The 14,711-nt window shown below is 32.6% G+C and overlaps 1 protein-coding gene across 1 annotated transcript; it reads left to right on the forward strand.

Moving 5' to 3' along the window:
- Positions 1 to 891: 891 nt before the first annotated feature.
- LOC143223926 (serine/threonine-protein kinase PAK 3-like) lies at positions 892 to 11,904 on the forward strand. Its single transcript, XM_076452399.1, has 9 exons — positions 892 to 1,038; positions 1,339 to 1,437; positions 1,794 to 1,975; positions 3,338 to 3,524; positions 5,050 to 5,142; positions 6,825 to 6,924; positions 9,187 to 9,383; positions 10,246 to 10,388; positions 11,835 to 11,904. The coding sequence occupies exons 1-9, from the start codon at positions 892 to 894 to the stop codon at positions 11,902 to 11,904; spliced, it is 1,218 nt and encodes a 405-aa protein (XP_076308514.1).
- The last annotated feature ends 2,807 nt before the right edge of the window (positions 11,905 to 14,711 follow it).

Here is a 14,711-nt window from a genome sequence, read left to right on the forward strand (position 1 = left end):
TGTGAAAAATCTCAGACAAGAGATGGACCGAGGAGAGGTACTGCAACAGAGTCATCACAGTATGACAAAGACAGGAATAGTGAATACTCGATAGATGAATGGGAGATTTGTGATCTACCACTCCAACACCCGAACAGGCAGAAGTGAACCCAACCATTTTTTTTGGTCCAGACACGAACAATCTATCCAATGTTAAGAGAGAGAGAGAAGGAAATGATCCATAGCACGAAGGGACGAGGCATACTGATGCTACCACCCAACTAAGAGGTAAATTGCTCAACACAAACCCAAATATCAAGTAAATGAGGTAGAGAGGCAGAACTTTGTGAAAGGGAAAGACTGGGACGATAAGAAGTAGAATGAAGAAACAAAACATCTGGTGAGAAATAAAGTCGAAAAACAAAACAAATGAAAGTTGATCAGAATCCTCGGGAAGCGTGTGAGAAGGCACGGCAAACTCGGTTGGGATGAGGAGAAATGATCAAAATCCCTTTCAGACAAATGTTGCCCCGTATAATGCTCAATCTTCCTGTGAACGAATGCAAATAAATAGCTTTCTTGGTCGCTTACACCTATGGCTCGAAGTATGACATCACATAAATGAGAAATATCCGAAGTAATACATAACGTTAACTTTGGAATTCGGGCTTGAAATCGAACAAACAAGTGAAAAATTAAAACACGAGTAAATAAATTTTTTCAAAGTCAAAGCGGAAATTTCTTGAAATAAATAGTAAGTTACACTAACGTCAACCACTCTAAGCAGAACTTGAACAAAAAGAAAAATGTCTAAACTTCATCATTACCAAAAAAAAATTATGTTTCGATAGTGGCACATAAGAGAGAGATGCATGCGTAACGTGACGGTTGTGTATTCCTATTGGTGGAAAGATGACGCATGATGATTTGCGTGGGAGATTTGTTGAAATCTATGATTTCAATCAGGCCCGACGAGAGGGGGGTCAGGGGGGCCAGTGCCCCTGGGTCCGGGTGTCTAGAGGCCCAGGAGGACAGCTTGTATATAATGCTTTGCCAGCTGTTTGTGGAAGGGGGCCTTAATGCTTGCTGTCCTGGGGCCCGTAATGGCTCTCGACGGCCCTGATTCCAATAGGTGGGTGCAAAAGGCTTGTGGAATGCGTTATAAAAAAATCGTCTATGGAGGGAGAACAAAACAGGAAAAGCTAATTTTGTGAGAGGAGGAAAGTACCTTATTAGAAGATTAAAATAACTCTGAGACTTACAGATAGTGTTTTACAGTATTTTCTACATTTAACAATGTGTAAAAAATTGTTTATGGAAGATAACAACTTTTATTCAAACATGGGTATTTTTTTATAGGAAGAACAAATTGAGAAAAATGTTGTGTCCACTGAGAGGGATGATACAAATTCAAAAACTCTCATCCATTTCGTCAGGAGTCGTTTAATTAGAAACACCGTAAGAAATATCCAGTCTGTTTTCTTTTGATATCAGTATTGTTACACAAGCATTAATGTTTGCTTTATCTTTTACACCTGTGCAATACAAATGACATATTTTATAATGAATTATATTACAAGTTAAATTGTATAACCTCAAGGTGGTTCATAACTTTAATGGTATAATTTAGAGCATTCTATAAAGGATTTTGTTTATTTTTCAGTCTTGTGATTACATAATTCAAAAGCTGCTCTTTGTTTACATCACTTGTGTCAGAGCATTGAATTTTCAGTTACTTTCTAAATATACGTATATCATTGAGTTAGAATTATTACTTCATAGTTGTAATATTAATGATTGCATTTCATTACCAGTGTGCAAAACCTGTTGAAAAAGAGGGGGCATTAAATACTTGCTCATCTTTTGGATTTGAAACAAAAGATCTCAGAATCAGTAACAATATGACGTATGAAGACTTTCTACAAAAGTTTAAAACTCGAGTGTCAATGGAAGATCCGTATACGAAATATACCAATTTTAGAAAAATTGGTTATGGGTAAGTTTAAAAAAATAATATATACCTCATCAGCTTTTATTCGTATAAATTTAAAGAAAAGTATGGTAATTGAATAGGGTAATTACAATTATTAATATTTGAATTCAGGTTTGATGTTTTGTATTGGAGTTGGACCGAAGTCTGAGTCCAAAGTACGAATGCTTAAAACTTTGGCATTCCACTCGTAATCCCAGGGTCGCAAGTTCGAATCCCCGTCGCTTCAAACATGTCCGTTCTTTCAGCCGTGGGGGCGTTATAATGTGACGGTCAGTCCCACTTTTCGTTGGTAAAAGAGTAGCCCAAGAGTTGGCGGTGGGTGGTGATGACTAGCTGCCTTCCCTCTTGTCTTACACTGCTAAATTAGGGACGGCTAGCACAGATAGCCCTCGAGTAGCTTTGTGCGAAATTCCAAAACAAATGCTAAATTAGAGACGGCTGGCGCAAAAACAAATTGCAATATCATTCTTTTCCAACCTTCCACAAAGTTTTAAGTTTGTTTGTTTTGAATTTCTCGCATAGCTACTCCAGGGCTATCTGAGCTAGCCGCTATTCGTTGGTAAAAGAGTAGCTCAAGAGGTGGCGTTGGGTGGTGATGACTAGCTGCCTTCCCTCTAGTCTTACACTGCTAAATTAGGGACAGCTAGCACAGATAGCCCTCGAATAACTTTGTGCGAAATTCAGTTTAAAAACAAACAAACCACTATATGTGATGCAAAGGACAGGCTGGTAAACCCATTGGTATTGAAAATATGATTTAACTTAGAAAATATACAAATATTCAACATTAGAAACACCTTGCCACATTATGATCTATCAAGGAAAAAAAATTAGTTACAAGTGGGCAGTGTGATTCATCTTATCCAAATACAGCTAGTATATTTTACATCAACAAAACTTTGCATTAAAAATAACTTGTCCCAGCGAACATAGTCTCATAGTTCAGAAAGTGTTATAAATTATTGGATATTTCGATGTAAAAGAGGAAATTGGGAGATTACGAAGAATAAAATTACACCATAGAAAGGGTTACAACGTATATTGAGCAAAGTAAGCCATGTGTCATTAGCATTGTTATGCTTAAAAGCATGCATTCATAAGAAAAAAAGAATTAATTTATGCAGGTAGGCTTATCTGAATTACAAAATTAAAGATTCAAAACTAACATTACATAATGGATGTATCTTGAATGTAACAGGAGAACAGAAATACTGTATAATAGTGTAAATATACAGTATTACGACCTTACAAAAATATAAGGCTAGAAACATGTAAAGGCATAATAATTTTATTACAAGAATACAGTGATGTCTTTGTATCAGGTAACCAGCACACCACAGATTATAATGTTTTTTATTGTTTCAGCGCTTCAGGAATTATTTATAAAGCGTCAGAAATTGGCACTGGTAGAACAGTTGCTATCAAGCAAATAAACTTATCTCGTGAAAGTAAAATTGAACTGTACATCATTGAAATTCTTAGATTAAGGGAACACAAACACCAAAATATAGTAAACTACATTGACACCTATCTTGTAGGTGAAGAACTCTGGGTAAGTGTTCATAGTGTTACATATTACTTTATTTTATTTATAATTTGACATGTTATAATGTATGGGTTGAGATACTGTCTTTATTAAATTAATTTGTTTATATTGAGCAACATGACAAATTTAAGAAACGTTTCGTATGCCACTTTCACAGATCTGATTTTTTCTTAATTGTGATTATAAATAGTTTTAGAGGAAGGATTGTGAGTTGGAGACACATCTGCTTCAGTTACAATAATTTTTAATTCATTCCATATATGTATATATATTTAGAATAACTTTATACTTGCATAATGTGTTCCTACCAGTACATTATCTCTCACCAGCATAGGGCCTGGCATGGCCTAGCGCGTTAAGGCGTGCGCTTCGTAATCCGAGGGTTGCGGGTTCACGCCCGAGTCGCGCCAAACATGCTCGCCCTCTCAGCCGTGGGGGCGTTATAATGTGACGGTCAATCCCACTATTCGTTGGTAAAAGAGTAGTCCAAGAGTTGGCGGTGGGTGGTGATGACTAGCTGCCTTCCCTCTAGTCTTACACTACTAAATTAGGAACGGCTAGCACAGATAGCCCTCGAGTAGCTTTGTGCGAAATTCCAAAAAAAAAACAAAAAACTCACCAGCATAAGGTTTATCTGTAACATTTTAGTTTGTACCATTGCTTTGTTCATCTTCCCTGTAGGTTAGGTGAACGTAGTTTTATGTATGGTTGTTCAAACTGTTTAATACAGGAAAAGTTGAGTTTGTTGAATTATTAGCAGCTTACATGATACAGTGTATTAGGAAAAGCTATAACCATTAAGTAATCAATTTTTTACACAAAATACGATCTTACTTAATTTTTTTATAACTGTTAGGAACCAGATCACAGATTTAGTCACCAATTATATAAAAGAATGTATTGAAAAATGAAAATTACAAATAGAAAAAGTTAACAAAGAGGTAGAAAAGTATTCTTTGCTAGTTCAACACCCTTAAACCTGAATTTAATATATTTATCTTCTGTGAACCACATAGCTTTATATATAATACTGGCCTGGCATGGCCAAGCGCGTAAGGCGTGCGACTCGTAATCCGAGGGTCGCGGGTTCGCGCACGCGTCGCGCTAAACATGCTCGCCCTCCCAGCCGTGGGGCCGTATAATGTTACGGTCAATCCCACTATTCGTTGGTAAAAGAGTAGCCCAAGAGTTGGCGGTGGGTGGTGATGACTAGCTGCCTTCCCTCTAGTCTTACACTGCAAAATTAGGGACGGCTAGCACAGATAGCCCTCGAGTAGCTTTGTGCGAAATTCCAAAACAAACAAACAAATATATAATACAAATCTATCTTTTAAAGAATACTAAAGAACTATTGTTACTTTTTTCCAACTTCATGAATAAATTTTTGGAAGAATTTTGGTATGAGTATTTGTTAGAAATGTCATTACTGACAGAATCCTAAATCAGGAAGTAAAAATTATCTTGTGTTACTAGTATGTATGATTTTAGTAAAGAACAAAATGTAAGTGAAATTTTAAATTCCTTTGTATAGATTGTAATGGAGTATTTGTCCGGTGGATCACTAACAGATGTTGTAACAAAAACTTCCATGAAAGAAAAGGAAATTTCAAAAGTTTGTAGAAAAGTATGTGAGATTGATTGTTGTTAATTGACGTGTTCTACAGAAGAGATCCGATAATTGTGTGTTACTTAAGTCTGTTGAATAATTATTCTATTTCCTTGCAAAAACTCTAATGAACTATGTTGCAAAAAATTGATACTTCCATAAACTTTCATTTCTACAGTGATAAAGAACAATTTAAATAATATTTCAGCTGGTAATAGTGTAATTCCATCTAAAATTGATGAGGTTATCATAGTATAAACTCCGTGAAGTTATTTGAACTTACAAGAAGTTTCACCTCCAGTGCATTATATGGAAACACATCTTCAACAAGTCTGCAATTGTTTTTTCTAAATTTACCGTTGGCAAGTTTTAACTGTACTAAATATCAGTCTGAACCACGTTAAAACGTAAACCTTTGATATTAAGTGCATAGTATATTCTAAAGAAATAAATACCAGAAAGACTTAAAAAATGGTTCAGTCTGAAAATAGGTTAAAACATTACAATCTTAGAATTAATTTTGCACAAAGTAAAAACAAAACAAAAACTAGTTAAGGTTGTGAAGAACACGTAATTTAGATACTACTGCAGGCAATGGTTTAGTCTTTCAAGAACAAGTGGAAACGTAAAATCTACCATTATGTTATGTAAGTAATATACATTCCACTGATAACTTTGTTTATATATAATAATAAAAAGGTTTGTCTCTGTGTATGTAACTCTGTATCTCCAAGAAGAAAGAGCACAGAGACTCAGCTTTTGCACCCATATTAATGGAACCCTGAGGGTGTGCATCTTGTTATTAATTATTCTTGTGCATATTTTTAATGAGGTAAACTAGTGGAACTACACAGAAAAGTATTTTCCTATATGACAACTTCTAATTTATAGAAAAGTTAATACATTTTGATAACAATGGGCTCAAACAGTGGTATTTATGTTGTGCTGTTTAGCAAGAAAGATATATAGGGTATACTTTCGTGTTAGAATGGGCTCAGAATACATACACACTGACATAATAATGTAGCATAGGCAGACTTGAGTCTTTACCATTTCATTATGAGTTGAAGCCCACATGCCATGGAACAATGGCCAATCTGTAGTGTAGAATATATAAACGTAATAACTTGTGCAAAGCTGGGTACCTTAGTTTGTATAAGAACATGTAATATATAGGGAAGCTAGTGCACTTTGATAACAATGCTTTCCAGCAATGGCTTTTATGTCATGTTACTTGGCTAAAAAAGTATAGTCTGATATTGTTGTCAGCCTGTGTATAGGAAATATAACATGACATGTATAAATGACAGAATTGGGAAAATATTTGTTTATTTCTTAATTTATCGTCTCCATTCATTAAAGATATGTGTTTTCTATTAAAAGTATTCATGATATAACAGAAAATACCTTAATTCAGAAACAATTTAAGATTAAAACTGCACAGAGGCAATCCCTCAAGGTTGTTGGTCTCAATCTATAAAGCCCATGTTTTTTTAATGTCAGGGCATGAGAAAACAACTAATATATCAACATAATAACTTGTGTGAAGCCAAATACTTTTCCTAGTTATCAAAATAAATAGCTTTAATATTTTCTTCTTTCACTCAGAATTTGTACTCTTGTCTCCATATAAAGTTTCAAATATCTGATATTTGTTTATTAAAATATTAATAGTTGAAATAAATTCATATTTCATTTAGGTTCTTCAGGGATTAGAGTACCTTCACCTTAATCATGTTATACACAGAGATGTCAAAAGTGACAATATCTTACTTGGAACAGGTGGTGAGGTAAAATTAGGTAAGTTTTTAGACATATGCCTTTGTGAAAAATGCAGTTCCAAATATTGTAGCTTGTTTGTAATAAAATTTCCTTTAAGCATAGATTAGTTGACAATGCATCAGCCTTGTAGTTTCATTAAAAACAGAAGGTTTTGCTAGTGTTTGCCAGTTGAAAACAATCTAGTTAAAGTGATGTTTTATTTTTGAAAAAGCAAAAATATTTATGTGTGTACATGTATATATACTTATGTATTTATATATATTAATAAAAGGTAATATTTCTTTCAAGGTATTATAAGCCAGTTATATAAACATAGCAAACACAGAACAAATATAGAAATTGTTTTTAAAGTCTGTCTGTCTAAACTTTAATTTTTCAAGCTTTTGCTGTTAGAAAAACAAGCTAATTGTGGATGGGTTTTTTTTTTCTCTTTCACATTCCTCTTTTGTTTACTGAAGATCAGAATGTAAAAAAATATACATTTTGGGTGTATGTTTTACACACCTCTGGTTTTCAGCCACAGTTAACAAATTAAGAAATAAATAGAGAAGACACAACATCTATAGTGAAATTTTTTATAATAATGTTTAACTTATACAACATTTTAGTGGCTTACAATATTTAGATTGCAAAATTTAAATTATTTTATTACATGTGTAGATAGTGTTTGATGTAAACTTATGTCTCTTGAAATCCAGTCAAAATAATGAGTTCTGTTACTGAATAAACTGTTTATTGGGCTCCAATCGTATAATTGTTCCATATTCCTATGTTCATTACAATATACTTACAGTTATAATCTTATGTATCTTCCTAATTAATTTTTAAATTATTATATCCGCGTTTTCCTCTTATTTTTCTTAAATAGTTGTAATATTTGATATTTTTGTATTAAGTTGTGGTTGTTTATTTCTTCATATTTTTTTTAATATCAAATCCTTAAATATTATTGGAATATATTTTCTAGCTATGTAAAGCATTGAATATTGTTTACTCTTGATTAAATTATTTTTTGGTAAACGTCCAATATAAAACGAAATAAAACCAACTACATGACATAGCTATGTATTGTGCCATTAATCAGTATAACTTGATGTAAAAGCTAGGCTTTTACATATGCTTATTTGCAAAAATACAACCATATGCCAATATCAAAAGTACAAATAACTTAATATACATGATTAAAGTCAGTAAAACCCCAATGAGACTTTAAAACTTGTCTCTTACACTTAACGTATTCTGACATATATCAATGTGTCATCCTCAAAGTGTAACATTTGTTTTGCAAAATAACCCTTAATTATACAATTACCAGATGACTAATTCATATTAAAGAACAACATTTCTATCATCCTTATTTCATAATTTAAATTTTCTCTTTAAACATCCATTACATACACATATTTGGTTTGTTTTTGAATTTCTCGCAAAGCTACACGAGGGCTATTTGCGCTATCCGCCCTTAATCTAGCAGTGTAAGACTACAGGGAAGGCAGCTAGTCACAACCACACACTGCCAACTCTTGGGTTACTCTCTCACAAACGAATAGTGGGGTTGGGCGTTATAATGTTTAGTGTGACGGAGATGTGAACCTACGACCTTCAGATTACAAGTTGAGTGACTCAACCACCTGACCATGCCAGGCCAAACATATTTAATTTCCAGGCTTTTTCAGAATTATATATAAAATAATTACTAGTTTGAAAATTGTTTATCCAGTTGGATTTTGCTTTTTTTAACACCAGCAACTTAAAAATAACATTTTATTACATACTTTTTATTATGGAACAAGTAATAAATGTATACAAAAAGGACAGATTTGTAGCAATGTTTTGTATGTTTGCAAAATTTAATTGTGCATTTCAATGATTAAATATTTCTATTTTACAATAGGAGCAGAATAGATTAGAGTTAACCACTGAATATTTATTTTATTAATTTATTTATAATGAATGATAGTGATTTTATTTTGTTATAAATTATGTCTGAACATTATAAAGATGGTTTTGTTACGTAGGTGATTTGATAGGGGGAGATTGAACAAAAATAATGCAAAGTTAATCTTGTCATGTGTTCTCATAAAAGGGATATTATATACTTGGCTAGATAAAGTTAAATGACTTTTTAAAACCTTAATCTTTTGTTAGCTAAGTTGGTCATATTTAACTGACTATAAAAGTGTAACAAGTTTTAATATGCTTTAAGTTAATTTTTGAGGTTGCCTAAAAATTCTTTACAAGTCATTTCTCTCAAATGATAAATTTCTTTCCACTATGCAGCCGACTTTGGGATATCTGCCAAACTCACCCGAGACCGAAATAACAGGAGAAGTAGATGTGGTACTCCCAATTGGATGGCCCCAGAAGTAGTAAAGGGAAACAGATATGGGCCAAAAGCAGATATTTGGTCACTGGGAATTACAGCCATAGAGATGGTTCAAGGTGAACCACCTTACTATGGTCAGAAAGAGTTCATGGTAAGTGTTGCTAGTCAATACTTACAGCCAAGGAGTAAGAAAAGATTGAATTTCATTTTTCATTTTATTTGAATTTCTCCTGTTTCTCTTTTTTTTTTTTACAGGTTGTTTAGGTTTTAAATGTTATAAAACCACTGAATTGGACAAAGAAAGTTAAAGCATTTGAACAAAATTTGTTTGATACATCTAATTGAGTCTTCCTGTGGATACAATTAGTCTTTCATCAGCAATTTCAAGATATTTTAAGAATTTGGGTGCATTAATACCTTATTTTAGTAAACACAAATGTTCCTACATTAATGTTCCTCATATAAACTACCATTGTTTCACAATACCAGGATTCTTAAAACACATTCTTTTCACTTGAAAACACAATTGTATACTTTGGCCACAATGTCTTCCAGCAACTGTAGGGAACAGCTATAATAAAGGGATAAATAAGGCTTTGTATAATATTTATACATACAGATGTATTAAACATAATGATGAACAGCACAACAATGGCAACAAGTATGAACATTTGACAAATGTTTATAAAGTAACGAACATTTAATTCTTCAACGTTTTGTAATACTATCACCACCATACTGATAACTCTCAATAATTAAACAGTAACATGTTCAATAATTTATCAGTAATGTTCATCTACCTTATAGTTATACTTTTGGAGCCATTTAGACATAGCTAAGGAGGATTGTCCAAACTATTTAATGCCAGTGTCACTAACAGTATTGGTTAAAATGTTTAATATATATATATATACGTGTATATATTTCATTATATATATACATAACGTTTTGGTATCAGAATTATTTTAAACAGTTAAGTTAGGTTATTCATCAAGTCACACACTCTTTTTCAGGTATATCATCTCATTACTAAAATTGGAACACCATTGATCATACAAAAAAAAGATTTGTCTCCAGTTTTTAAGAATTTTCTGAACAAATGTTTAGAAGTTGATGCAAGTAAGAGATGCACTGCTTCTGAACTTTTAAAGGTATGGTATAAATTACTGTTATTTTACTAGGATATTTTGTTCTACTTTGAACCTAACATCCTAATGTACACAATAACAAACAATATCAGTAAGTGTAAAAGTTCACTGTTATGCTTGGCTGTTCATCTAACAGAATGGGAGCTTCAATTTAAGATACCACCTCATAATTAATTAATGTTTATTTTGTAATATTCGTAAATTCCATACAATATCATCTTTTACTGGTGAAAAAATGGAATAATTTTTACATCCCTGATGAATGTAAATATTTTCACCCATAAAATTTTTTAACTGCATTTAAATCCAGCCATTCCAATTTATTTTAATTGATTTGTAACTGGGAGAAGTGTTTGAACTGAATAGTAATGTTTCTATGATAAAAATTTTAACATTACACAACTCGGTTTTGTTGAAGTTCATTTTCAGATACTTTAAATTTTAATGCATTAACCATTGATAGAAAACACTTGATTTTTACTTTATTTTGTACAGTTCATTTAATAGGTAGTTCTCTATACATATTAGTCATGACAAAAAGTTGTTGAGTGTTAACATTTTTCCTTGCCATCATTCATACATACACATGGTGTACATGCATAAACAACTTATATAAATACAAAAATACTATTCCAGTGAAGAAGGATATTAATAACTGTTTTATATTTATGTGTATGAGTTTAATAAGATACAATTTGTTGTATAGTGGTAAGAGTTATTTACCCGTTTGTTGTATTTCTATAAATTTTGCAATAGCAAATGTTTTAAATTCAAAAATAAATAAATGACTCACTGCAGTATTATGCATTGTAAATAGAAATAATAATAACTGCGTTAGTGGGTTATGTAAATTCTTTAAAAAAAAGACCATTTATACATATCTGTGCACATTTTAACATGATAAAGAATATAAGATCATTCCATATTTTTGAATACTTTCTTTGATGCATGAGTGAGAGAAAACTAAACAAATCTACTAAAAATGCATGTACATTAAACTCCCATTGGAAAACAAATATTTATTTTTGAAAATGTTTATAAATAGTGTAAATATTTGTTTAAGCAATTCATGTAAAAATTCATTTCTTTAATGGTTTGAGGAAAGGAATTAGAAGAACCTTGTTGATTTTGTTTTTCTTCTTTATTGCTGCTTAGAGTTGAACTCTCATGCCAAAGTAAGGAAAGTTCTATAGCATGTCATATATTTTTATACAATTGGGAATTGTTCAAGAAGTTATAGAAATACTTGTAGGGCTGCTGATGTGTTGTAACTTTTATTTTTCCAATTTTTTAATGCTCTTTATGATAAAGTATGTGCAACATTTTCTATCAGTAGAATTCAAATCTGAGACGTGCTTACAGAGGAACGGTTGAAAATAAATTCTTAATGATTCTTGTATAGTTTTCGTTGGATTTACAGACTTATAAAACTTAAACTTTTTCCTTTTTTCAAGCATCGAAGATTTCATCAATGCTAAGAATGGTTTAGTTGTATTTCAGTCCAACTTGACGTTTTTAGTGTAAATTGTGTTTGTAAAAATTTGAAGTTCAATATATGGAATTATTTACTCTTAATTTGCCAGCATGTCATTAGAGTGCTGTACACTGAAAAATATATTAAACTTATAATGTACAGAGACTAATTTACAAAAATGGGTATAATGTAGAAAAAACATATTTTCTGAATAAATATTTTTATTTTACACACAGCATCCTTTCCTGAAACTGGGAGACGAGTAACAACGTTTTATCTCTCCAAGTGTCACCGATTTTTTTATGTTTTTATGTTTAATTTAATATCTGTTATTCTTTATGTTCATTTTAATATTTGTTATTTTTTATGTTTTATGTTTTAATATCTGTTACTTTTTATGTTTTTATGTTCATTTTAATATCTGTTATTTTTTATGTTTATAGAAATACATGTATATTGTTAAATGTGTGTTGTGCTTGTCCTACCTGTACTTTATATTTGTAGATTCTGTGGTGTAAATGTCAACAATGTGTGATTTGTGTGTATAATAAATTTGTGTTGAGAAAGAAAATTGTGTGTATCATTCTTTAACAAATATCATAAATTTGATACACATTGACATTCAATTAACTTCTAAATTTAAATTACAATTTCTGACTATTTGAAACCATATCATAACACATAACATATCATAACTGTCATAACACAATAAATCTGAGACTCGTCTGAGATAAAGTATAATACGCCATGTAATAAAACACATACTCAAAGCTCATTAATGCGTCAAAAATTGAATATTCCCATACACATGTTTAAATGACTTGCAAGAAACAGTTTACAAAGCCAGCATCGCTCTTGCAAAAGTATGTTAACAAAGTGTGTTCATTAGATTTCTCCAAGAGTAGCAGTATATTGTGTACACAATAAGCCAACAAAGGAAAATAAATATTTCATTAATGAATTATACTACAAACAACTCTCGTCTCGTAACCTGAGGATCGCTGGTTCGAATCCATTCTCGTCCTAACGTGTTCGCCATTTCAGCTATTGGAGCGTTATAATGTGACGGTCAATCCCACTATTTATTGGTAATAGAGCATTTCAAGAATTTGCAGTGGGCGGTGATGACTACCTTCCTTCCCTCTGATTCTACGTTCCTAAATTAGTGGTGTCTAGCGCACATAGCCCTCATCTAGGTTTGCGCAAAAACAAAAACATTTTGAAGAAACCTAGTGGTATGTATGTAGACTTAAAACGATAGAAACCCGATTTCGATATCAGTGGTAAGCAGAGCACAGATAGACTATTGTGTAGCTTTGTGCTTAACTGCAAACAAGCTGTTTGTTTGTTTTTGAAATTTCGCACAAAACTACTCGAAGGCTATCTGTGCTAGCCGTCCCTAATTTAGCAGTGTAAGACTAGAGTGAAGGCAGCTAGTCATCACCATCCACCGCCAACTCTTGGGCTACTCTTTTACCAACGAATAGTGGGATTGACCGTCACATTATAACGCCCCCACGGCTGACAGGGTAAGCATGTTTAGCGCGACGCGGGCTCGAACCCGCGACCCTCGGATTACGACTCGCACGCCTTACGTACTTGGCCATGCCAGGCCAACAAGCTATCCATTTTAAAATTATAAGTAAATACTGTGGTTTTTATCGTAACTCATAACAAGTTTTTATTAAAGACTTTCATGCTATTGTAGTAAGTTGTAGATCATTAATACTTTTGTTTTGAGCTTATTTACTGATTACGAATATTATCTTATTGAACCTTACAGCCTTTACAGTAAGGAAGAATATTCTTGAAACAAGCACAACGTTTCGATCACTGGTGTGATCATTTTTGAAAACTTGAGAATCATTTCACCAGTGTATGTGTTTTTCTTATAGCAAAATCACAATGAGCTAGTTGGTCTGTCAACCGAGAGGAATCGAATTCCTGTGTTTAGCGTTGTAAATTCGAAGACTTTTCGCTCTCCCGGTAGGAGATCAACCAACCATTTCACCAGTGATTTAAACATTGTGCTTATTTTATAAATATGTTCTTCCTTACTGTAAAAGCTGTAATTTGTATTATTATAATTTTCGATCATTGTTAAAATGATTCTTACGTTCGTGTGATATGACAGTGTTGTTAAGAATAAATTAACTTTAACGCTCTCCTTGACTCTGTTGTAAGTTTAGAAGCTATTGATTTTAAAACGCACATCACGAGACAGGAAAAGGTTTTTATTTGTTTATTTATTTATATTTTGACGAAAAAAAGCAACAACATCCCGTTGCAGTCATTGTTAAACTGTTGTGGGAATTTATGAGTTTTAACTGGTTATTTGTTTGTTTTGTTTTGAATTTCGCGCAAAGCTACTCCAGGGCTATCTGCGTTAGCAGTTCCTAATTACGCTGCGGACCAATGCCCAATTTTTGACATTCATCTCACCACGTTCACCTGCTACCATCAAGACGCTTCTGTTCTTCTCCAGTCCAGAGTATGTACACTGAGTCTCATGAATCTTCTCTACACCTCTGCCGTTTGCAAATATCTTTACTGTATACTTCAAATCTTCGATTCATACAACAGCATTCCACTTGCGACTGTGTTTTTCTTCCTCAGTAGTCCATGTTTTGTTCATAATAGATGGTATGCCATTGTTTCTTTTGGCCTTTATATCCAGGTACAGTTGGCAGAATTTGGTTTGTCCTTAGATGACGTTGCTGTCTCCACTGGTCAGTCCATCCCACCATGGCTTATTACCATCTCCAAATGTGGCTTTTCTTTTGGTCATCTGAAGAAGTCTTGATTGGAAATACCGTCTTCTATTTGCCAAATTCTTTCAAACCATCCTTCCATTACT

Source organism: Tachypleus tridentatus, chromosome 8, assembly GCF_004210375.1.
Source record: "Tachypleus tridentatus isolate NWPU-2018 chromosome 8, ASM421037v1, whole genome shotgun sequence".
NCBI lineage: Eukaryota > Metazoa > Arthropoda > Merostomata > Xiphosura > Limulidae > Tachypleus > Tachypleus tridentatus.